The 25,670-nt window shown below is 42.7% G+C and overlaps 1 protein-coding gene across 1 annotated transcript in view; it reads left to right on the top strand.

Moving 5' to 3' along the window:
* The first annotated feature begins 10,631 nt into the window (after positions 1-10,631).
* Positions 10,632-25,670, top strand: part of LOC126281165 (vascular endothelial growth factor A-like) — a 100,513-nt gene continuing 85,474 nt past the window's right edge. The window contains exon 1 of the mRNA XM_049979838.1: positions 10,632-10,887. Within this exon, the coding sequence (XP_049835795.1) occupies positions 10,705-10,887 (183 nt within the window). The 5' untranslated portion in view covers positions 10,632-10,704. The remainder of the gene's footprint in view (positions 10,888-25,670) is intronic.

The following is a 25,670-nucleotide window of genomic DNA, read 5'->3' as shown; positions in this document are numbered from 1 at the left end:
GTCGCCAATGTCAAAACGATCCTCCTTAAAACGAGAAAACCATTTTCAGAAAATGGTTCAAATGGCTCTGAGCACTATGGGACTTAACAACGGAGGTCATCAGTCCCCTAGAACTTAGAACTACTTAAACCTAACTAACCTAAGGGCATCACACACATCCATGCCCGAGGCAGGATTCGAACCTGCGACCGTAGCGGTCGCGCGGTTCCAGACTGAAGCGCCTAGAACCGCTCGGCTACCCCGCCGGCAAACCAATTTCTTTCCGTACTCTGTCCAGTGACATTATCGTCATACACGGCGCAAATGTTTCTGGCTACCTCCGCTGGTGTCATCCCCCTGTCGAACTCAAACAGAACAATATGTCGGAAATGTTCCGATTTCTCTTCATGGAACTCCATTTGCTAGTGTCCACACCTCCATTAACTATTTCCAAACGACAAAATACCAATGTGTAAACTCAAATACGAATAGTGAACTAAAAATTAAAAAATGACAATCTATAAATAAACCCATAGTAACCGGGATACCAACAAGCAAAACAAAATCGCTACTAACTTATGCACCAACCTAATAGAAAAAAAATACGAAATACAAACTTTTTTTAGGGAATAACTATAAACTATAACTATACATTTTAGTCATCTTGCTAACAGACGCAACGCCAATCAAATTTGCAACTTTAATATTCTGGTCAGCTTCTTTCAATTTCTTTTGTCTGCCTGCAGTGTCTCTTCTGCCATTTCCTCTAAATGAACAAACTTTTGGCATTATGTTCAGGTGTGAGAGCCATATTTCTTTATTTTTTTTTATTCCTTCTTCGATTTTAAAAATATGCTATTCTTTCCGAATAATGTCATTATCAAAACTGTTCAGTCTCGTGTATTCTTCACGGACTTCAAGGCAAGTCATTTCTCATGTGAGTATATTATTAACAAGATGTTTTGTATTCGTCAGCCAAGTCTTGACCGTACACGAAACTTTATACATCCTCTTTCTTCTAGACATTGTTCTGAAGATTGTCGTGGTACTTTTCAGTTTCTGATCGATGTTACTATCACTGTCATACGTTATATCGCAGCCAAAGTATTAGAACTGAGACACTCATTCAATATGTTTATTATCTAGAGTTACTGTAGTTCAGTCTGGATATTTGCCCCTAAAAGCCTTGGCCTCCTGTACACTGATTTTTGTTGTATAATCGTATCTCGAGTAGATCTGTTGAAGATAGTACTCGGATCTTTAAAGGTCGTCCTCAGTTTTCTTAGAAAACATTACAAGCAAATAGTATTGAATTTAAGCGCATTTATTTATGTGGTTTAATTGCTCCATTCTCCCGCATCTCGTGGTCGTGCGGTAGCGTTCTCGCTTCCCACGCCCGGGTTAGATTCCCGGCGGGGTCAGGGATTTTCTCTGCCTCGTGATGGCTGGGTGTTGTGTGATGTCCTTAGGTTAGTTAGGTTTAAGTAGTTCTAAGTTCTAGGGGACTGATGACCATAGATGTTATGTCCCATAGTGCTCAGAGCCATTTTTTTTTTTTTTTGCTCCATTCCCTAATTACGCCATCTATGCAAATATAGGGGTAATGCAGGAGTAGGATTAATAATGAATAGGAAAATAGGAATGCGGGTAAGCAACTACAAACAACATAGTGAACGCATTATTGTGGCCAAGATAGATACGAAGCCCACACCTACTACAGTAGTACAAGTTTATATGCCAACTAGCTCTGCAGATGACGAAGAAATTGAAGAAATGTATGATCAAATAAAAGAAATTATTCAGATAGTGAAGGGTGACGAAAATTTAATAGTCATGGGTGACTGGAATTCGGTAGTAGGAAAAGGGAGAGAAGGAAACGTAGTAGGTGAATATGGACTGGGGCAAAGAAATGAAAGAGGAAGCCGCCTGGTAGAATTTTGCACAGAGCACAACTTAATCGTAGGTAACACTTGGTTCAAGAATCATAAAAGAAGGCTGTATACATGGAAGAATCCTGGAGATACTGACAGGTTTCAGATAGATTATATAATGGTACGACAGAGATTTAGGAACCAGGTTTTAAGTTGTAAGACATTTCCAGGGGCAGATGTGGACTCTGACCACAATCTGTTGGTTATGACCTGTAGATTAAAACTGAAGAAACTGTAAAAAGGGGGGAATTTAAAGAGATGGGACCTGGATAAACTAAAAGAACCAGAGGTTGTACGGAGTTTCAAGGAGAGCATAAGGGAGCAATTGACAGGAATGGGGGAAAGAAATACAATAGAAGAAGAATGGGTAGCTTTGAGGCATGAAGTAGTGAAGGCAGCAGAGGATCAAATACGTAAAAAGACGTGGGCTAGTAGAAATCCTTGGGTAACAGAAGAAATATTGAATTTAATTGATGAAAGGAGAAAATTTAAAAATGCAGTAAATGAAGCAGGCAAAAAGGAATACAAACGTCTCAAAAATGACATCGACAGGAAGTGCAAAATCGCTAAGCAGGGATGGCTAGAGGACAAATGTAAGGATGTAGAGGCTTATCTCACTAGGGGTAAGATAGATACTGCCTACAGGAAAATTAAAGAGACCTTTGGAGAAAAGAGGACCACTTGCATGAATATTAAGAGCTCAGATGGAAACCCAGTTCTAACCAAAGAAGGGAAAGCAGAAAGGTGGAAGGAGTATATAGAGGGTCTATACAAGGGCGATGTACTTGAGGACAATATTATGGAAATGGAAGAGGATGTAGATGAAGATAAAATGGGAGATACGATACTGCGTGAAGAGTTTGACAGAGCACTTAAAGACCTGAGTCGAAACAAGGCCCCTGGAGTAGACAACATTCCATTGGAACTACTGACGGCCTTGAGAGAGCCAGTCCTGACAAAACTCTACCATCTGGTGAGCAAGATGTATGAGACAGGGGAAATACCCTCAGACTTCAAGAAGAATATAATAATTCAAATCCCAAAGAAAGCAGGTGTTTACAGATGTGAAAATTACCGAACTATCAGTTTAATAAGTCACAGCTGCAAAATACTAACGCGAGTTCTTTACAGACGAATGGAAAAACTAGTAGAAGCCGACCTCGGGGAAGATCAGTTTGGATTCCGTAGAAATGTTGGAACTCGTGAGGCAAAACTGACCCTACGACTTATCTTAGAAGCTAGATTAAGGAATGGCAAACCTACGTTTCTAGCATTTGTAGACTTAGAGAAAGCTTTTGACAATGTTGACTGGAATACACTCTTTCAAATTCTGAAGGTGGCAGGGGTAAAATACAGGGAGCGAAAGGCTATTTACAATTTGTACAGAAACCAAATGGCGGTTATAAGAGTCGAGGGGCATGAAAGGGAAGCAGTGGTTGGGAAGGGAGTGAGACAGGGTTGTAGCCTCTCCCCGATGTTATTCAATCTGTATATTGAGCAAGCAGTGAAGGAAACAAAAGAAATATTTGGAGTAGGTGTTAAAGTCCATGGAGAAGAAATAAAAACTTTGAGGTTCGCCGATGACATCGTAATTCTGTCAGAGACAGCAAAGGACTTGGAAGAACAGTTGAACGGAATGGATAGTGTCTTGAAAGGAGGATATATGATGACCAGCAAGAAAAGCAAAACGAAGATAATGGAATGTAGTCGAATAAAGTCGGGTGATGCTGAGGGAATTAGATTAGGAAGTGAGACACTTAAAGTAGTAAAGGAGTTTTGCTATTTGGGGAGCAAAATAACTGATGATGGTCGAAGTAGAGAGGATATAAAAGTAGACTGGCAATGGCAAGGAAGGCGTTTCTGAAGAAGAGAAATTTGTTAACATCGAGTATAGATTTAAGTGTCAGGAAGTCATTTCTGAAAGTATTTGTATGGAGTGTAGCCATGTATGGAAGTGAATCATGGACGATAAATAGTTTGGACAAGAAGAGAATAGAAGCTTTCGAAATGTGGTGCTACTGAAGAATGCTGAAGATTAGATGGGTAGATCACATAACTAATGAGGAAGAATCGGATTGGGGAGAAGAGAAGTATGTGGCACAACTTGACCAGAAGAAGGGATCGGTTGGTAGGACATGTTCTGAGGCATCAAGGGATCACCAATTTAGTATTGGAGGGCAGCGTGGAGGGTAAAAATCGTAGAGGGAGACCAAGAGATGACTACACTAAGCAGATTTAGAAGGATGTAGGTTGCAGTAGGTACTGGGAGATGAAGAAGCTTGCACAGGATAGAGTAGCATGGAGAGCTGCATCAAACCAGTTTCAGCACTGAAGACCACAACAACAACAACATGCAAATGGTAATATATAATCAACGTTCTTCACGCGTTCCCCAGGTGATATCCTGGTCTTTTAATGTAAAACAAATTCTTTTACTTCCGTCAGTGATCACTAAACATTTGGTCGTTAAATACCGGTTTCGGTCAGCAATGACCTTCTTCAGATCTGCAGCAAAAAATGGGAAATGAAAAATAGCTAGTGGACAGATTACTTCTTAAAACAATAAAATATGCCTTAGTGAAAAACTGTTACTATCTACAGTTCCTAACAAACTGCAGTTTTCATTTTTAGTGATGAGTCTCCGTGCTCGAGCCACGGCCAGACCCAAACTTACATACGTCGTCATTCGTGCGTTACAACATGTACTCGTACACACATTATGTAATTCCTGTACAGGGGAGGACATCTTAACTGAAAGTCGCTGCCTGGTATCGACGGATAAATACGATATTGCAATGCCTGTGTTGTTAAGAAGAACGGTGCGATGTTCCTTCGGATATGCTAGCACATACGATAAAAACAGGCACTATGGAGACCACAGCAGTTATGAAATACGAGGTGCATTCAAGTTCTAAGGCCTTCGATTTTTTTTTCTAATTAACTACTCACCCGAAATCGATGAAACTGGCGTTACTTCTCGACGTAATCGCCCTGCAGACTTACACATTTTTCACAACGCTGACGCCATGATTCCATGGCAGCGGCGAAGGCTTCTTTAGGAGTCTGTTTTGACCACTGGAAAATCGCTGAGGCTATAGCAGCACGGCTGGTGAATGTGCGGCCACGGAGAGTGTCTTTCATTCTTGGAAAAAGCCAAAAGTCACTAGGAGCCAGGTCAGGTGAGTAGGGAGCATGAGAAATCACTTCAAAGTTGTTATCACGAAGAAACTGTTGCGTAACGTTAGCTCGATGTGCGGGTGCGTTGTCTTGGTGAAACAGCACACGCGCAGCCCTTCCCGGACGTTTTTGTTCCAGTTCAGGAAGGAATTTGTTCTTCAAAACATTTTCGTAGGATGCACCTGTTACCGTAGTGCCCTTTGGAACGCAATGGGTAACGATTACGCCCTCGCTGTCCCAGAACATGGACACCATCATTTTTTTGGTGGCGGTGAATCTCTGTGCCTCCATTGAGCTGACTGGCGCTTTGTTTCTGGATTGAAAAACTTCATATACGTCTCATCCATTGTCACAACCGACGAAAAGAAAGTCCCATTCATGCTGTCGTTGCGCGTCAACATTGCTTGGCAACATGTCACACTGGCAGCCATGTGGTCGTCCGTCAGCATTCATGGTACCCAGCTGGATGACACTTTTCGCATTTTCAGGTCGTCATGCAGGATTGTGTGCACAGAACCCACAGAAATGCCAACTCTGGAGGTGATCTGTTCAACAGTCATTTGGCAATCCCCCAAAACAATTCTATCCACTTTCTCGATCATGTCGTCAGACCGGCTTGTGCGAGCCCGAGGTTGTTTCGGTTTGTTGTCACACGATGTTCTGCCTTCATTAAACTGTCGCACCCACGAACGCACTTTCGACACATCCATAACTCCATCACTACATGTCTCCTTCAAAAATGGCTCTGAGCACTATGGGACTCAACTGCTGTGGTCATCAGTCCCCTAGAACTTAGAACTACTTAAACCTAACTAACCTAAAGACATCACACACATCCATGCCCGAGGCAGGATTCGAACCTGCGACCGTAGCAGTCGCACGGTTCCGGACTGCGCGCCTAGAACCGCTTGTCTCCTTCAACTGTCGATGAATTTCAATTGGTTTCACACCACGCAAATTCAGAAAACGAATGATTGCACGCTGTTCAAGTAAGGAAAACGTCGCCATTTTAAGTATTTTAAACAGTTCTCATTCTCGCCGCTGGCGGTAAAATTCCATCTTGTACGGTGCTGCCATCTCTGGGGCGTATTGACAATGAACTCGGCCTCATTTTAAAACAATGCGCATGTTTCTATCTCTTTCCAGTCCGGAGGGAAAAAAAATCGGAGGCCTTAGAACTTGAATGCACCTCGTACATTAAAATTATTCGCAGCTCTAATAGGGAATGACAGTAAAAATTTGTGCCTGACCGGGACTCGAACCAGTATTTCCCGCTTTACGCGAGCAGTCACCTTAACCGATTTCGCTACCCGTGCACGACCGTCGGCTGGACGCAAAGTTCCTTATGTCGTCTTTCCTGCGTGCTTGCCCGAAGGAACATTGCGTAATTCTTCTTGACAGCTTGGAATATCGTATCAGATTTGACAGAGGCTGCAGACGGATGACCGTTCTAATGTGGGGTTGGATGGATGGGGAAGAGTTATAGTTGAGAGGATGGATAAATTTCGGATTTCAGTATCTGGGAAAGTGAATCGGTTAATAATAATGAGCGTATGGCATTGGTGGCCGGGAGAGCCCTCGCGGGGCGGTTCGGCCGTAGCTCTACAAGTTCTTTAACGCCACTACGGCTACTTTCCGAGTGAATGAGGGTGAAATGATGATGAAAGACACACAACACCCAGTCATCTCGAGCCAGAGAAAATCCCTGACCCCGCCGGGAATCGAACCCAGGACTCCGTGCGCGGGAAGCGAGAACGCTACCGCAAGACCTTTCGTTGTAAAAGGAAATGGAGAGTGTAGTTGTAGCATTGGTTGAATGCGTCAGTATAGAGGTAGCTACGTGTCAGCATTCGAAATTAGAGGGGTGGCAATAGGATTGTTGGAGTCGAGTTTGTGAATAGTGTGGGATGTATGGAGGTGTTCAATGTGTGTGAGGGAGGTAGGAATTAGACGTGATATAAAATATCCTTATGGGAGGAAGGTAAGGCAGCGTGCATGGCGTTCAAGGATTTGGAGGTATTGACAGAACTTTGGTGGAACAGATTTGCATCTGACATAGGTGCAGGAAGGGATACGTCGAATCAACGCTTGAAGGACTAGAGGAGAGTGGGGAGCCGCAATTTCCATGTTAGCCAGTTACACTACTGGTCATTAAAATTGCTACCCCACGATGATGACGTGCTACAGACGCGAAATTTAACCGACAGGAAGTAGACGCTGTGATGTGCAAATGATTAGCTTTCCAGAGCATTCACACAAGGTTGGGGCCGGTGGCGACACGAACAACGTGCTGACATGAGGAAAGTTTCCAACGGATTTCTCATACACAAACAGCAGTTGACCCGCGTTGCCCGGTGAAACGTTGTTATGGTGCCTCGTGTAAGGAGGAGAAAGGCCCATCACGTTTGCGACTTTGAAGAAGGTCGGATTGTAGCCTACCGCGATTGCGGTTTATCGTATCGCGACATGACTGTTAGCAGAATATGGAATCGGTGGGTTCAGGATGGTAATACGGAACGCCGTGCTAGATCCCAACGGCCTCGTATCACTAGCAGTCGAGATGACAGGCACCTTAATCGCATGGCTGTAACGGATCGTGCAGCAATGTCTCAATCCCTGAGTCAACAGATGGGGACGTTTGCAAGACAACAACCATCTGCACGAACAGTTCGACGACGTTTGCAGCAGCATGGACTATCAGCTCGGAATCCATGAGTGCGGTTACCCTTGACGCTGCATCACAGACAGGAGCGCCTGCGGTGATGTACTCAACGACGAACCTGGGTGCACGAATGGCAAAACGTCATTTTTTTTCGGATGAATCCAGGTTCTGTTTACAGCATCATGATGGTCGCATCCGTGTTTGTCGACATCGCGGTGAACGCACATTGGAAGCGTGTAATCGTCGTCGCCATACTCGGGTATCACCCGGCGTGATGGTATGGGGTGCCATTAATTACACTGTAAGTAGGCTGTTTAGGTTTTTATATTGGTAACGCCACGTAGTGCTCTGTATGAAAATCACTGGCTGTGCTGTGTGCAGTCTGTGGCTAGTTTGCATTGTTGTCTGCCATTGTAGTGTTGGGCTGTTGGCTGTTAACAGCGCGTAGCGTTTTGCAGTTGGAGGTGAGCCGCCAGCAGTGGTGGATGAGGGGAAGCGAGATGGCGGATTTTTGAGAGTGGATAATCTGGAGGTGTGTCCATCAGAAACAGTACATTTGTAAGAATAGATGTCATGAATTGCTATATATTTTATGACTATTAAGGTAAATACGTTGTTTGTTCTCTAGTAAAATCTTTCATTTGCTAATTATGCCTATCAGTAATTAGTGCCTTCCGTAGTTTGAATCTTTTATTTAGCTAGCAGTAGTGGCGCTCGCTGTATTGCAGTAGTTCGAGTAACGAAGATTTGTGTGAGGTAAGTGATTTGTGAAAGGTATAGGTTAATGTTAGTCAGGGCCATTCTTTTGTAGGGATTATTGAAAGTCAGATTCCGTTGCGCTAAAAATATTGTGTGTCAGTTTAAGCACAGTCTTGTATAATTTTTCTAAGGGGACTTTCAACACGTCTCGGTCACCTGTTGTTCGCGTTGACGGCACTTTGAATAGTGGACGTTACATTTCAGATGTGTTACGACCCGTGGCTCTACCCTTCATTCGATCCCTGCGAAACCCTACATTTCAGCAGGATAATGCACGACCGCATGTTGCACGTCCTGTACGGGCCTTTCTGGATTCAGAAAATGTTCGACTGCTGCCCTGGCCAGCACATTCTCCAATCTCTCACCAACTGAAAATGGTTCAAATGGTTCTGAGCACTATGGGACTTAACATCTAAGGTCATAGGTCCCCTAGAACTTAGAACTACTTAAACCTAACTAACCTAAGGACATCACACACATCCATGCCCGAGGCAGGATTCGAACCTGCGACCGGAGCGGTCACGCGGTTCCAGACTGAAGTGCCTAGAACCGCACGGCCACATCGGCAGGCTCACCAACTGAAAACCTCTGGTCAATGGTGGCCGAGCAAGTGGCTCGTCACGATACGCCAATCACTGCTCTTGATGAAGTGTGGTATCGTGTTGAAACTCCATGGGCAGCTGTATCTGAACACGCCATCCAAGCTCTGTTTGGCTCAATGCCCAGGAGTATCAAGGCCATTATTACGGCCAGAGGTGGTTGCTCTGGGTACTGATGTCTCACCATCTATGCACCCAAATTTCGTGAAAATGTAATCACATGTAATTTCTAGTATAATATATTTGTCCAATGAATACTTGTTTATCATCTGCACTTCTTCTTGGTGTAGCAATTTTAATGGTTCAAATGGCTCTGTGCAACATGGGACTTAACATCTGTGGTCATCAGTCCCCTAGAACTTAGAACTACTTAAACCTAACTAACCTAAGGACATCACACACATCCATGCCCGAGGCAGGATTCGAACCTGCGACCTAGCAGTCACGCGGCTCCGGACTGAGCGCCTAGAACCGCGAGACCACCGCGGCCGGCGCAATTTTAATGGCCAGTAGTGTAGTGATTTATTGTAGACTTGCTGTTGGATAGTTAGCATGTGGGGTTTTCATGATAGTTGTCAGTCAAATGCTAGTACAACATATTTTAGTGCTTCTTAGTAGGGTAAGATCATCGTAACTGGTGATGACGATGATGTTTTGTTTGTGGAGCGCTCAACTGCGCGGTCATCAGCACCTACACAAAGTCCCAAGTTTTACACTACCCAATTTTTTTTACACAGTCCAATCTAGCCACTGTCACGAATGATGAGGGTGATGAAATGATGAGGACAACACAAACAGCCAATCCCCAGACAGAGAAAATCTCCAACCCTGCCGGGAATCGGACCCAGGACCCCGTGATCCAGAGGCAGCAACGCTAGCCACTAGACCAAGATGCGGATGTATAGCTGGTGAGGTAGTCCTCATGGGAGAGAAAGCTCTAAGCGGTTGGTCCAATAATTATTGCTTGAGTTTTGCAAGGGTTTCGGTTGAGAAGTCACTGCTTACACCAGCAGGTAAATAGTTTAAGATATATCTGGAGGAATCAGTGGGATTACTGGAGTGTAGAGTAGAAGGTTAGGAAAGCGGCGTCGTCAGCTTATTGATGGAGGTGAACATGTTGTGTTTGTAGCATATCGGCAGTGTAGAGAATATAAGGAAGGGGAGAGAGGACAACCCCTTTGGGTACGCCTGCAGTAGGGTGGGAGGTGTGGGAATTGGTATTGTTAATGTTGACAAACTCATGACCTCCATTATCTAATTACCTCATATATGCACATATCAAAAAGAGTAGGTGATATGCCACAATTCTGACGTACTCCTCGGCTGACATTCTGGTCATCCTAATACAGCTCTGCGTGTCTCACAATTCCCGAGAAATCCGCGGGGACGACGTCTCCTGCGTCTCGACGACTTCCGTCCACTGGAGTCGAGAGCGGAGCCCGTCAATCTTTTCGGGGAAGCCCGAAGATACTGGACGTGACGCAAACTGCGAGTCCCTTCACGCCAGGTGGCAGCAGCTTCGCCTCGAGCCGTTCTACTTGTCTGCCGGTGCGCCGCGGCAGGTGTTCAGTAGCTCTACGACAGTCGGCCGGTGAGGATGGTGGCAGCTGCATGCAGGGGAGCGTTCTGCGCGGCGACGGCGCTGCTACTGCTGCTGCAGGTGGTGGGCGCGGCTGAGTTCGCCAGGCAGGGCTACAGCAGGCGGCGGGGCATCAAGATACCGCGCATCACCACCACGTCGACGACGAGCACCCAGGCGCCAGAACACCCGCCAATGCAGGTATGCGAGTGCTAAGACCCGCGCCTATCGGTATATTTTCTGCTCCGTTTCCACTCGATTGCTGCAGTCGAACGCAGCGCTTTGACAGCTGTGGCTACGATCGTGGTAGGCGTTCACGCTTCTCAGCTACGTCCTTCACGCTGACACCTGCACCTGTTTACATTGCCGTGAGTCTTGATGGTGGCCGGCCGCAACGGAGAGCTTCGCTGCGGTTTCTCGTTCCTACATGATTATATAGAGTTCAAGCAATGTTAAAAAACATTGTCATATGTTTTAACATTGTCATTCACAACCACGACCACTCATCCAGTATGGATAAAATCAAAGAGTTCAAGCAGTTTGCCTCGCTCCTCCCCCTCCCCCCCCCCCCCTCCGCCTCTCTCTCTCTCTCTCTCTCTCTCTCTCTCTCTCTCTCTCTCTCTGTGAAATCTTAGTTGTGGCGACGGATAGGTTTGCAGCGTTAACTCAATGTCTGGGATAGGATGAAAGCTGATAATTCTGTTGTGAATTGGCGGATCCGACAAATGTGGCTTCGAAGTGAAGGCTGTGCTAATAGATTGATCTATAGCGTAACATGTCAAAGTAAGCTGACATTTATCGAAGGGTATTTAAAGTCCATATATGCAATTCTTTTTAAAAAATGCACTTATTACGATAGGCGTTCTTTTTACTGACTTAAAACACCGTCAGTGGTAGCATTTTTGTCATATTTCAACTTCGTCTGTTCGCACACTTTCGAGGTAGTCAAGGTTGTTTTTGATTTAATGTTGCGTTGGTGCCACCACTACCAAATTTCATTAAACACGGCAAAATGTTGCATCAGTAGTGTTTGTTTACGTTCTCGTGGTTAAAACTATATCTGTGTGTTGTGTATCTGTAGTGTTGCCAACTGAAGGCTAGTTTTCGGACACTATGGCCACACAAATGAAGAAATCACTTTGGCATATTTACCTAACCTGTCGCTTTAAAAACTAAAACTGCAACGCAAGTTTAGAGACGCTCTATTACGAACACAAATCTCAGTCGAGTATTGTGGTGCGTTTTATGTAGATGCACCTTATGGAAACGCTACATAGCTCTTACCACCATAATTTGTTTCCAATGCGTATGTTGAACTTGCCGGGAGAAAGTAGTGACAGCTGAGGCACATCCATTTCTCGAAGCAGTTTCATGAACCGTTCTTTCATAAACGGACAGATTGATGAGATTTGTTTTTTTATTTCCTCCACGGGCGTTAAAGGCTTAGTCGAAAAGTCATGGTGTCAGTCAGTGAAACAGTTCTTGTTCCGCATTAACTTCAGTGAGAAGAAAATACAAAGAACACGCTTAACTTCGTCAATAATGGCAAGTGAATTACAATTGCTAGAAAGTGAAAACATCTGCTACTTAATACATTGTGAGTATGTGTAACAGTTTTTAAAAAATGGGAAACTACATGCCAGGGCGCGACTAGAGCCCAAAATAGCTGCCTATTCGCGAGTCTTCTGCAAACTCACTACGGTCCGGAAAACCTAGGTTTTGATTTGGCACTGTTTTGGCTTATCGAATGTAGTAATCACATCGTATGAGTAAAAGAAAAACGTCATTATTTCCAAAACTGGTCAAGAGCACAAAAAAAACAGAAGTGTGCTACAAAGCATCACTTAATTTGAATGAATGAGTGTTTCGGTAATTAACTTAGAAAACTTCACTATCCCAACGTTGTATTAAATGTGTTAAAAATGTAAATATTAGTTACAGCCAAAAATAGGTACAAAAGCTACTTTTCGCACTGCAGGGGTAGTGCTGTGCTGCACGGTACCGGCTCTGCAAGGTACGTTGGCTTCTGGCCTGCCCCCACCCCCTCGCCACCCATTCCCTCTGACCCACAAAAAAAGATCAGTTTTAGCAGTACACACGTACTGCGGAAAACTAAGCTCTAAATTGTAATATTATGCTGATCAGATAAAAGTACCACCGTTATAATACATAAGTTAATTCAGTGATAAGAAGTAAGATGTAATTATAAAAAAGGACAGTATAGAAACACCACGAGAAACAATAATCCAAAATATTAATCGTGGCCAGTACTGTCTGTAGGTACAATGGTAATTTTCTCGACAACTTTATTTTTGCGTCTGTGCCACTAATGTAAGTTCGGTCACGAAATCTGACAAGGTGAAAGATAGTTCTTGAGTTAGAAGGAAAATGTGTTGTGGTTTTTAACAGCTGAACTTAGATACGAGAGGCAGACACTGACAACTCAGCTACCAGTACCAAGGGATGTAAGAATGGATGTCATGAACTGCTATATATATATTATGACTATTAAGGTAAATACAGTGTTTGTTCTCTAGTAAAATCTTTCATTTGCTAACTATGCCTATCAGTAGTAGCGCCTTCCGTAGTTTGAATCTTTTATTTAGCTGGCAGTAGTGGCGCTCGCTGTATTGCAGTAGTTAGAGTAACGTAACTTTACAAGGCAATTTTAAATAATTTCTGCCCAAATTTCGACGCCCTCTGTGGCTGTCTAGGGCTCCGAACTACATATAACGCATTCGTGTGGAATTAGTGCTAGGTTTCGATGTGTTGAATTTACAGTATGTTTTTTTGTGTGTTTCACGGGATAATTTTTTATTACGTTAAGTTTATTTGCAACATTCCACACCGACGAACCAGAACAAATATTAACAGGATAGGACTGTCTCGAAATAAATTTGCAGGAATCTGACTAGTTCGGATTAGCAGACAGTTTGTTACTGTTGACGTTTTATTTCTGTCGACAAAGTCTTTATTTTGGCAGTGATGTGCATAGGGTCTGCTCTGTTGAAGGAATTATTCCAATTATAACAAGGAGTAAACTAAAATCGTGATAAGAGGTTCTAATGTTTTTCATTGCCGACCAGGCTGTTGTTACTACTGTAGCGCCTCGTGGATCTTCCTCGCATAAAATACGTGACAATTCATACGTAAACGTTCTGTGTGCATGTCTGTGCGCGTTGTATTGCCATGCACGCTGAAGTTCTGTGTTGGACCGTGAAGTGTTTTCATCACAACGGTAAGTTCTTTGATTATATCCTGTATTCTATTTTTTATTTTGCTACGGTTAGGCGTTCCTTCTGCGTAGAAATGTCAGTAGTTCCCGCCAGACTACACCGGCAAAGCTGCAGTAGCGATAACCAAGTTCGGATTAAGAGTTGCGTGCTACCAGCACTGGGTTACGTATTTCGAAGCCGCAGGATCCGGTCTTCGTCGGGACTTCCTTCCGTTGTTTGTCATAAATCGATACAGACCCAAATACGTCGTCTAGAACAGTAAATATACATGAATGTTGCACCAGGTATTTGAAAGGAACCGTTTATATTTGAAAATTCCAATGAAACACATAGGTTCCTATAGTCTTCATATTTGGCTAGCTTTGTGTGTAGTGTAGAATGGAAAAAATAATGTTCACTTAGGTTTCCACAAAGGTCTGATCCGACTATTTGCTCTGGGGTTGTCGGCCGCGGTGGTCTCGCGGTTCTAGGCGCGCAGTCAGGAACCGCGCGACTGCTGCTAGGGGACTGATGACCACAGATGTTAAGTCCCATAGTGCTCAGAGCCATTTGAACCATTTTTTTTGCTCTGGGGTCGCGTTTCTCAACTTTTTTTTTCCTGTGAGGTATACCAAAGTACGTTTCAAACTTTCGCGATCCCTAAATGTGTTTTTTTTTCCGCAATACAAAAATCACACACACACACACACTCACTGTAGATTTTTTTTATAATCGAACAACTATAAGCTACAAATTTATTACTCCAAGAAATGCTTTGGCCATATAGGAACGCACCTTACTCGTGTTCGCGAGACAGCGGTTGAGAAACGCAGTAGGATGCTTTCGCCTCCTTCACCGACTTGCTTAAGAGATCTGTATGGCAATAACTTGTTCTGTAGATTATTTTGCTTACATAAACTCTCTATCAACCTCATTGGAGTCTTGATATCAACTGCACACACTCATCCTAAACCCCAAAATATCCGGCGGTCGAACATCTACTAGTGAAAAAAGGAGATGCGATTAGAACTGAGTGCTTATTCTCTACACAATTCATCTGACATGTCTAAACGGAAGCCTCAGACTCCCTTTCCACAAATTCAAAGCTTGGTTAGTCTGCAGAAATCTAGTATAGCGTTGTGTAAAATTTTGACGAAATGCTTCCTTCGAGATTTGGTCACTGTGTTTTGGAGGTGCCGTGGTTTCTTTACTATTAAACTTCGTAAAGAGTATATGTCTCAGTAATTTTATACATACAAGGTATTGCTTTGACCCAACAAAGTGGCTGCGAGATCAGTTTAATTCGGGCAGTGTGTATTTAAGTTTTTAATTTCAATGAACGTATGTCAACGACGCAGGAACATCGAATGCCATATGTTTCAGACTTTTAAAAGTGAAAGATCAGAACAATAAACGTCGAACTATCAAACGCCAAAAAGAAAATAATAACCACAATAATAATCATATTGCTTAAGAGAATTTGGAAAATCTCAGGTCAGAATGACGGGATTAAGGAATCAATCCTTCATTCTCTTCACCTTTTCTCTGTACTTTACATTTCACATTCAACGTAATTTAATCAAACAGAGCTAAGGGGCCAGCATCGTTTGTGTTCTTAAACGCAAACACGCGTGAATTTTCACTGCTCCATGAGAATTTCGTTCACATTTGATCAAACGTTATCAAACTTACGTTTTCAACACGTCCAGTGGCCTGGGCGTATATGTGGCTTCCTTTTTCTGTAGCAGTGAACTCCTTTGTCGACGTCACGTCCTCCCATTGAAGCAGCAAAGGGGAAGGTGAAAGTAATGTAAGCATGGGTAGCCGTTATACAATAACCTTGAAACGCGGCCTCGGAATACACGATTATCCGCCTCGGTTGCAACATCGAAGCCTTCGTTCAAATATCTACCAGTTCAGGAGCATGCGTACAATGATCGGCACTTGCCATTTACACTGCACTTCTGAAATATGGGCGTCAGGTGTTTGTACCTCCTATCGTCAGTCGAAATTCGCTGTTTTTAAATCGTTCCTCTGAACTGGAACGAGACAGGCGAAGCAGCAGCGGTTTGTTGGCCCCCAGTTTTCAACGAGCGCCTGAGTGACAACGGTTCGTCGGGAAAAACCTAAATAGTGAAATTTGTAGATAATTTTACGTACTTCCATTATCAATAGGGAGTCATATACGAAAAGATGATAGTTTGAGTTATAAGAAAAAAAAACGCCAATAAATATTTTCACATTCGCATTTTTCAAGGTAGCGTCACGGAATTTTGTTAACAAACCACAGATTCGGATTCAGCACCGAAAAACGATATAGAATGGAAGAAACAAAAACTACTCCACAATTTTCCCGCTAGGGGACTTATTAACTACATATTGATTGTATTAGCGCGGACGATTATTATATTTCAAAGATAATTCGACGAGAATTCTATGTAAGTTGTCTTTTATTTTGGTCACACTTGTCGAACCGAAAGAAGCAAGGGGAGCTAACCTGACTCCCATAACGAAATCACTTAGCAAGTAGTACAAGCTCGGATTTGGACAAGCGTGTGATAGGAAAATCTGCTACTGTCTTCTCAAGCTCAACAGACACAACAGAAAGAATCGCCCGCATCCGTTCTCCTCAGTTTTTACGGAGATATTAAAGCCTAAATTCAAAGCTGTTGCGAAGATTTCTTCTCGTGCCGCTAAGAGACCGACTTCTGCTTTCAGATCATTAGCGTTGCAGCCAGGGGCGCTGGAAGCAGACAATGAGAGCAGCCGGGGTAAACACGAATACAAGTTTTCCCCAGGACAGCAGGTATTTGGCCCTCGGCCGCAGCTGCTAATCTCAACTGCTGCTGACCGACCCTTTCAACAAAAGATGCAGAACACCATGAGCCGGGCCCTTTTCAAATCTACGTTACTGACCGTTGATGCCAGGAGCTAACATAGTACCCCTGTAAGAATATCCTGGTTTTCCTACAGCATCAGAGGATGGTTTCATAAACAGCACGTTGTTGCTTCGTTTCCTCTGTCCTTAAGATACCGACGTTCACGAGATGTTAAATTCTAGTCTTACCCTCACGTTTCCGTTTAATAGCATCATACGAGATTTTCTGGGTGTGGTATCGAAAAGTTCCCGTGATACATTAGTTGAAATTATTATGTCTTATTTAGTTCTTATTCTGCAGCATCTCCTTCAAATGTGGTCCCCACGGCAGTGAATACACCGTTCTCAACTTTTCTGTCACTTTTGAAATGCACCACAGAAGTCTTTTTTATTAGGCTGCTTAGTACCATCTGCAGTTTCGCTTGAATCTCTTCCACCGTACTAAATCGTCACCCCTTTTACTCGATGTTTATCCTGTAGAAGGGGAAGGAAGTCGCACACAGCTAAGTCTGGCGAGTTCAGTGAGTGTATAACTACTACTATTTTGCTTTTAGCAAAAATTCCTGAATACTGTAGGTTGTTTTCGTCGGGCATTGTCTTGGTTGAGTACCCAGTCGTTCGTCAGCCACTTTTGCGGACGTTCTCTCCTCATTTTCCCCTGCAAACGTTCTAAAACACCACGATATACTAATTGCATGTTGAAAGTACGGTGACCGGTCTCAGACAATAAAGGAAAGAAGAGTTACAAACAAAATACCTTCACTGGCCTTCAAAGGAATCACTCCTAGCTACAACAAACTTTTAACATAGGTCGTAAAGCTGTTTGAAACGGTTAGCAAACCTACTTGCGGAATCGCTCGAAGTGCTGTGGTCACGGAACTTTCCAGACGCAGCTCGTATATACATATTACGGGAGAGAGGTACAGGAGGCGGCGGCTTAACGCTATTCCTGACTGCGGCTCGAAGGAATTTTTCATTGTAGCTATTGCTGCGTGTGGCTCAGTAGTAAAATGCTAGACCATATCTTCAAAGGTATTGGTTGGATCCTCAGTTAGACCTAGGGTTTTAATGGCATTTAATACTTTTTTCCTCTAGCAGTGTTTGTTGACGTGAAAAATGCCGAAGTTGCACCATGGTTCGGATTCCACATTAAACTGCAAGTCCAATTATAACTGACCATTGTATCTAGTAAAGCACTGCGTTGTTCATATCAACTTTCGGTCTGATGACATTCCCTTCAGCCATATTCGCAGTAGCAACCTTTGAAAGTAAATTTGAATCGCCTCGAAGCAGTCGTTTTAATTTCTCTGCAGACTTTCACACGTTGTTGCTACTGATGACAGTGAAGCAGTCGTATCACATATTTCCCCGCAATCCTTCTCGTGTTAAATATTTCTCACAGAATATGTTCTTAAGTTCTGACCTAAAACGTTGTCACCAAAGCTTGCTTCAACATTTGTGTGTTTCTGCAGCGGTTTTCGCAAGTTTAAAACAAAGTTGTACATATAAGCTGCTTTCTCAGGTCATCCATTGCCAAACCGCAAACTCTTGGACACATAATAGAAGTAAGCCCATCATCTAGGGAAACTATTCGACTCACAGCCGCTTGGCCACAGATGCAAGGAGGGACATACCGGTATTTCGGTGTACTAGTAACCATTTACGAGCAAAATTCAAACTTGGGGAAACTTTAGGGGAACACACCGAATGTAGAAATACTGCTTCGGCAGTATGTTCAGCCTGCATTGCCTTAATCTGTCTTGTAGTGACAGGTGTTTTGACGAAAAAAAATAAAGATATGAAATATTTTTTATTATGTAACAATGAATGAATGGATGAAAAAATGTGGAGGAAGAAATGGCTTTAAATATTTGTTATTTACTCTTTCAGTATGAACTTTGTTGTAGAACCCCTTATTTACGTGTGGTAATAAAAATTCATTTAGACAGAATTAAGCACATTTAAAATTACGTGAACCTTAGCAACCCTCTCATGCTGATAAATTCAAACTTACTGATTAATAACATTTATTTAAAACTTATTTAAATTTTTTTACGTAATTCGGCCTTGGCACACATTTTCTAGATGCAGTGGGTTTTTAAATATTTACTGAGTTCTTTCCCGGCGTTAGCTATGGAACACAAGACTCTCTCTGTTAGCATAAAATGGTTAAATATTGCCAAGCCGAACTGAACGTTTAATTATCATTGACAAAACACACTTCACTATACGATTAAGCTATTTGCTTTAGAAATGGAAAGAATCAACAGATTAACAACTTCAACGTTAATTATCCGCCTATGAATGCACAAATGTAAAACCAGTAATAAATTCAGTCAGCCTCAGGATCGCTGAAAAAGAAAAATATTTCGTAATTCAATGCTAATTTTACCTGCTCCCGATTTACGGGTTTGGTTAATTTTCTAGCGGAACAATTTTTTAAGTGTGCCACCGCTGCAAATCGTTCGGTCGCGGCACAGCCGAGCAACACCAACGATAATCGCTAAAAGTGCTGAAAATTCTTTAAAGAAATATTATAGATGACATGGGCAAGCTAATTTACATTAGTAATACACAATTTTGATAAATTATAATGTATTTAGACCATAACAATAATTTAAATTACACACCTGTACAATTTCTCCTCTAATGGCGGCTAAAGATAGATACAGACAAACGAAGTCTACTCATTCATATAATGCTACGTCACAGGTTCCTCTCTCTCTCAGCTCTAGAGGAAGACGACAAAGAATACACATTATGTAGCGCTTTTTATACTACTGCTGATTTTGAATATCTCTCTGTAATCTTACGACATTATTTTCATCTGTGGCTATATTTTACATTTTTTCATCGCAGATATTAACATATTTCGTAATTACATTATGAGTATAGAAATATTACAATCGTAAATACATCGAGAATATTATTACAATAATAACCAACGTCCTTTACACAAAATTAAATAACATTTTTTGTTAAACAATTACAGTACATTCGAATTGCTTCATAGCGGCGTACATAGTACAATTAAATGTTACTTCATTTTATTAATATTGTGTGTGCTGCCAGGGAACGTTAGTGTTCTCTTGAAAGCGAAAGCTAGTTCATCACTTTGTCATAACTGGATCTGTGTGTTTCGCCATAACGCAACAGGAAAAATGACTTATGAAAGCTGCAGATGATGATTTAAAGCAATACGGCCTCCCGCACTCCCAAAATGACCTTAAAATCTGTTCTAACAATTCTGAATTCCAAATTAAGCGTCATCGAGATGAAGAAGCAAAGGGTTGTTTAATTAAAGTTTCGCTACCTGACAGGCACCCCGTGAAAAACGAGTCATCGTAGGACAATGAAACTTCGTGGGGTTACTGTCAGCATTCGCGGAAGGGAACTAACGAATAAACCATTGAAAGGAACACATTCTAATGTGCACATTAAAGGCTAACATTTGTTAATTGTGTACCATGTTTACGTTCCAGGTTACAAATGTTGCTCAGTGTAACGACCATCTGCATACACAACAGCCTAGAACCAAAGTAGAGATACCATTTTACAGTCTCAAGCAGCACTTTCCGACCGGTGGTCTATGGAATAGTCATGTCATGGCACAATTCGTGCTCTCCTTTCAGATCACACATTGCGTCCAGCATTCTCAGACATGGCAACAGTAACTTCAACAGTTTGTGGCGCAATTGGCAGTCAGTCTCTCCCAGGAACTATTCCCAAATCGCCAGTTCCTTCGAACTTCCGAATCATGTTCTTCAAACACAATGCGGAAAGAGGACGTGTCGGTATTCCTTTAATGGGTCAAAGCTCGCAAAGAGTAGCAGCGATATAGTTATTTCGATAATACAGCTTTACGAGTAAAGCCCTGCTCACCTTGTCTAGACACACGTTGACGGTCTTCAACTGTAATGCACACCGATGCTTGTATCGAAGCCCTACGTCGCCATAGCAGTACCGGCGCCTAACAGCAGGTCATGATACTGACACTACTAACAAATTTTGCATCGCACAGTCTGGACACCAGTGTGTGTGTGTGTGTGTGTGTGTGTGTGTGTGTGTGTGTGTGTGTGTGTTTATCCACAACATAATTTAGTTTTAGATTAAATAGCGTTTAAGCCTAGGGACCGATGATCTCAGCAGTTTGGTCCCATAGGAACTTATCACAAATTTCCAATAATCACAGGAAATGATGGAAGATCTAAAACACAATGCATACATAATCGAGGTGGAGTAATATATTTATACCGAAAATGGTACAGATCACAAAGCGTGATAAAACAGGATAAGACACTCTAACAAAATTCGGGTTTGACACGGGTCAGACTCCCAATATAAATATCGATATCGGACTCTCAGTAAGGAATATGCCTCTTTTTTTTTTTGAGTCATCAGTCTGCTGACTGATTTGATGCGACCCGCCACAAATTCCTCTCCATTGTCAGCCTCTACATCTCAGAGTAACACTTGCAACCTACGTCCTCAATTATTTGCCGGAAGTATTCCAATATCTATCTTCCCCTACAGTTTTTACACTCTACAGCTCCCTCTAGTACATGGGAGTTATTTCTTGATGTCTTAACAGATGTCATACCACCCTGTCCCTGTGCCCTCGCAGGTATTAATGCCCATTTTGCACCTGTTATTCATGCTGACTACAAAACTATTAAAGAGTCCTTGGGAGATGTTGTCCCGCTTCCCTCCCAAAGCTGTTTTCAGTTCTTGCACGGCTCGGGGAGGTGGTGGTTGTTGAGAAGCAGGTCTGTCAAGGGCATTCCAGGCATGCGCTGTAGTCTGTAGGGTTTATGTCCGGGACGTACGCAGGTCATGCCATAGTTCAATGTCTTCATTTTCCAGCGAGTCACACCCCTCAGCGGTCCTCTGTAGGCGGGCGTTGCAAAAAAGTCGGGACCTACCGCACTCCTAAACAGACGGATATGACCCGGAATAATCTCCATGCAGTACTGCTGTGCTGTAACGGTAGCTCGCGCAAAGATACGCGGCGGCCATTGTGGATAATGCCTGCCCACACCATAAAGCTTCGCCATATGGGTTAGTTCATAAGTCTTCTGTAGTGTGTAACGAGTTTTCTCTTCTCTTCACAGTAACTGGTGGTCAGAATCACTTATCTTAGTGAAAATCACTCTGTGCCATTTCTGCTGACTCCAACCAACATGCTCCCTACACTCTTCCCCAAAGATTGTGTGGTTGCGAGATGCATTTAACAGGCTTCCAACGATACAAACCAACCTGATTAAATTTCACGTAATAGTCATGGCAAGTGTACCGGTAGCGCTTGCAAGGAATGCAACGATCTGCCTAGGAGTGAGATGTCTGTTCGTTTTCGCCACTAGGGCTACGAATCGATTCTGTTGAGGTGTGGTGGTCCGTCTACGGCACCGGCATGCTTTCACCTAGCGTTTGCACCTCCAGCCGCATTTCTTAATCACGAGATGACACTCCTGGACAAACACATTCCTGCAGCCACCGCAGTGACATTTCGACTGGTTTAGAGTAATCCAACCAGTCGTTGGCGATCGTTAAGTGTACAAATGGTGTCTTGTAGACATGTTCCGTACCACACGGAATGTCGCACTGATCAGTTCCGCAACAACATTCGTCAGACATCGTACTGCATGAAGTGTCGAATGCATACAGAGCGTTCGAGCACAGGCTTCGCTACAGTTAAGTTTTCTTTTACTATCACTGATCATGTGTTCCGTCGCAATTGTCGGTCGTTTCGTTACAACTGACAATTCTTCCTTGGCAAGTGTAACTTGTTCCTTAGCAATTGTGAAGCAGTGCAATTTTCCTCGTCCATTGGTTCAAGTATATTACATACAGGGTTGCTGAATCGTTGGAAATCGATTCAAAACAAGACAAGTGTGTTAATTTCGCTTCAGTGGATGCATGCGATGGTATCACAGGTGATGCAGTTGTGGACATCTGTCCAAAGAAAGTACTGCCGTAGGGCGCATAACTTGGACTGAAATAACATGCAAGTATAAGAATGCTTAGTTTCGCTGAGATAAATATTGATTATATTCTGTCGGGCTTCAGTCACTTAGTGCTTTAAAATCGACAAGTTTTCCAAGGAGTGAAATGATTTGTCCCCACTTGACAATTGCCTGAAGAGTACTCGGTCGAAAGCTCGTGCATTTTAAAGCAGCTGATGCGGCTGGAAGCCCGAGAATTTTATCAACAAGTAAAGATTATAAAAGGAAACTGTTTGGAGGCGTGATAAAACACTAGTAACGAGAATAACAGCCGGTTACAAGATACAAAGGGAACAACTGTGCACCAATTCACATGACTGTTCCTGTCCATGAAATAGCCTATCTTTCATATTCCGGCCCTTACGTGGATGGCTTCTTTAACTGCTTGAACGGTGACCCTATTTTGATCTTGAAACGAAGACACCAATCACCTTTTTATCTGTCTGTGCCAAGAGACACAGAATTACTGGAGTTCTTACATGAAGTTGTGAAGCTTGCTCACCAGTCTGTGTTCACAGGTTTGCTTCAACAACGAAAAGTCACAGAATTTTTGAAGGGCTCTGCAGATACGTACTGTTCCTGACGACATCCACATCTGATACTGACATACTGCAACCAAGCATACGCAAAAAAATGTTTCATAGTATTTTACTTTGCCTTACAGTGCACTCTGATTGTACCGAGCGAGGTGGGTCAATGGTACAACGGACTCATGCTCAGAGTGGAGGTTCAAACCCCCTCTTCCGAACCATGAGTGATATCTCTAAACCGCTTAAGGCAAATTCTGCGATGACTCCTTTCAAAGGGCACGGCCGATTTTCTTCCCCAATCCGAGCTTGTGCTCCGTCTGCGTTTACCTCGTCGCCGACAAAAGGTTAGGTTATAACCTTCCAGTTTACCTCGGATTCTGTCGTTTGGTTAGTCCATAAACGTATGCTTGTGTAACTGCGTGCGTGTGTACGCAACCACTTATGGAAGAATTTCAGATTTAGCAAGGTATCGGGATCCCGGAGCGACTTTGAGTAATAGGTAAATGACGAAGAATCTGGGAACGACACTTCTACATTATTAACCTAACACTATACAAATTAATCTACGGATATTCAATAAATTTGTTTAAATAGATTTTTTAGTACGACTCAGAGATTCTCAAACATTTTGTTACTACCATCTAGTTCACTTTACTATATACTCTTTTCTTCATTAATTGTTCGTGGTTTCAGCGAAATTGACCTCCAACGAATCTTTCTTACGCGCAGATCTTTTCATGAGATACGAAAATGCAATTTACTCGGTTTGTTAGCAATATCATTTAGTTAAAAACGATGACACGATTCTCCTTTTACTGCCTTAAGAATGGGGCAAATGTATACTGATAAAGATTAACGACACCTTTTATCCCCATACTAAGTAGCGGAATTCACTAATAAGAAGACCTCGCCTACTTATCACCTGTTTCGTCCAAATTTATGACTTGGCCAGAAATGAAAGCGACAGAAGTGGGAGCTCCAGATGGCCACGCGTTTAGAAAAATAAAGTTTAGAAAAAGTTTATAGGCGCGGCTCGGACGATGCATGAGTCATTTATATTAGCCTGGTTTCAAGGCGACATTTAGCTCAATGGAAACAACGGTATTCAGAGGGTTGTAGAGTCGAGTCTGTAAGCGGAAAGGCCTTTTATTTCCATATTTTACGTTAATGTGTTGCAAATAAACCAGTGTAACGGTCGATACATACATTATATTGAGATATTCATAACGGGCAGCTGGCTGCGGTGGTGTAGCGGTTCAGGCGCTCAGTCCGGAACCGCGCGACTGCTACGGTCGCAGGTTCGAATCCTGCCTCGGGCATGGATGTGTGTGATGTCCTTAGGTTAGTTAGGTTTAATTAGTTCTAAGTTCAAGGGGACTGATGACCACAGATGTTAAGTCCCATAGTGCTCAGAGCCAGCCATAACGCTCACGGAATAAAAGAGCAAAGGAAAGTAAGGGATTGCTAATACATTTCCAGGATGGGATTGTAAGGCCTACATAAAAACTTCGTATATAAAATTAGATACTTCTATTATTTTACAGTCCATGATTTAAGCACGCTGGGCTGATATTCATCGTAAAAACAGGGAAGCTGTAATTTTCTCGGCATCTTGCACACATTATAAACGCCGCATTTTATTACACGGCGGTTTTAATCTATACAAGAACGAAGTTTGTTTACGTTCATAAAAGGTTCAAGCACAGTTTGGCAGCAAACAATGTACAAAGAATCATTTCGCCAAATGTTGTAATAGTTAATGATGTTGTTGTTGTTATTGTTGTTATTGTCTTCAGTCCTGAGACTGGTTTGATGCAGCTCTCCATGCTACTCTATCCTGTGCAAGCTGCTTCATCTCCCAGTACCTACTGCAACCTACATCCTTCTGAATCTGCTTAGTGTACTCATCTCTCGGTCTCCCTCTACGATTTTTACCCTCCACGCTGCCCTCCAATGCTAAATTTGTGATCCCTTGATGCCTCAAAACATGTCCTACCAACCGATCCCTTCTTCTAGTCAAGTTGTGCCACAAACTTCTCTTCTCCCCAATCCTATTCAATACCTCCTCATTAGTTACGTGATCTATCCACCTTATCTTCAGTATTCTTCTGTAGCACCACATTTCGAAAGCTTCTATTGTCTTCTTGTCCAAACTAGTTATCGTCCATGTTTCACTTCCATACATGGCTACACTCCAAACAAATACTTTCAGAAACGACTTCCTGATACATAAATCTATATTCGATGTTATCAAATTTCTCTTCTTCAGAAACGCTTTCCTTGCCATTGCCAGTCTACATTTTATATCCTCTCTACTTCGACCATCATCAGTTATTTTACTTCCTAAATAGCAAAACTC

This window comes from Schistocerca gregaria, chromosome 7, assembly GCF_023897955.1.
Source record: "Schistocerca gregaria isolate iqSchGreg1 chromosome 7, iqSchGreg1.2, whole genome shotgun sequence".
In the NCBI taxonomy this organism is placed as follows: Eukaryota; Metazoa; Arthropoda; class Insecta; order Orthoptera; family Acrididae; genus Schistocerca; species Schistocerca gregaria.
The sequence above is the reverse complement of the archived record's forward strand: the minus strand, read 5'-3'. Positions and strand labels throughout refer to the sequence as shown.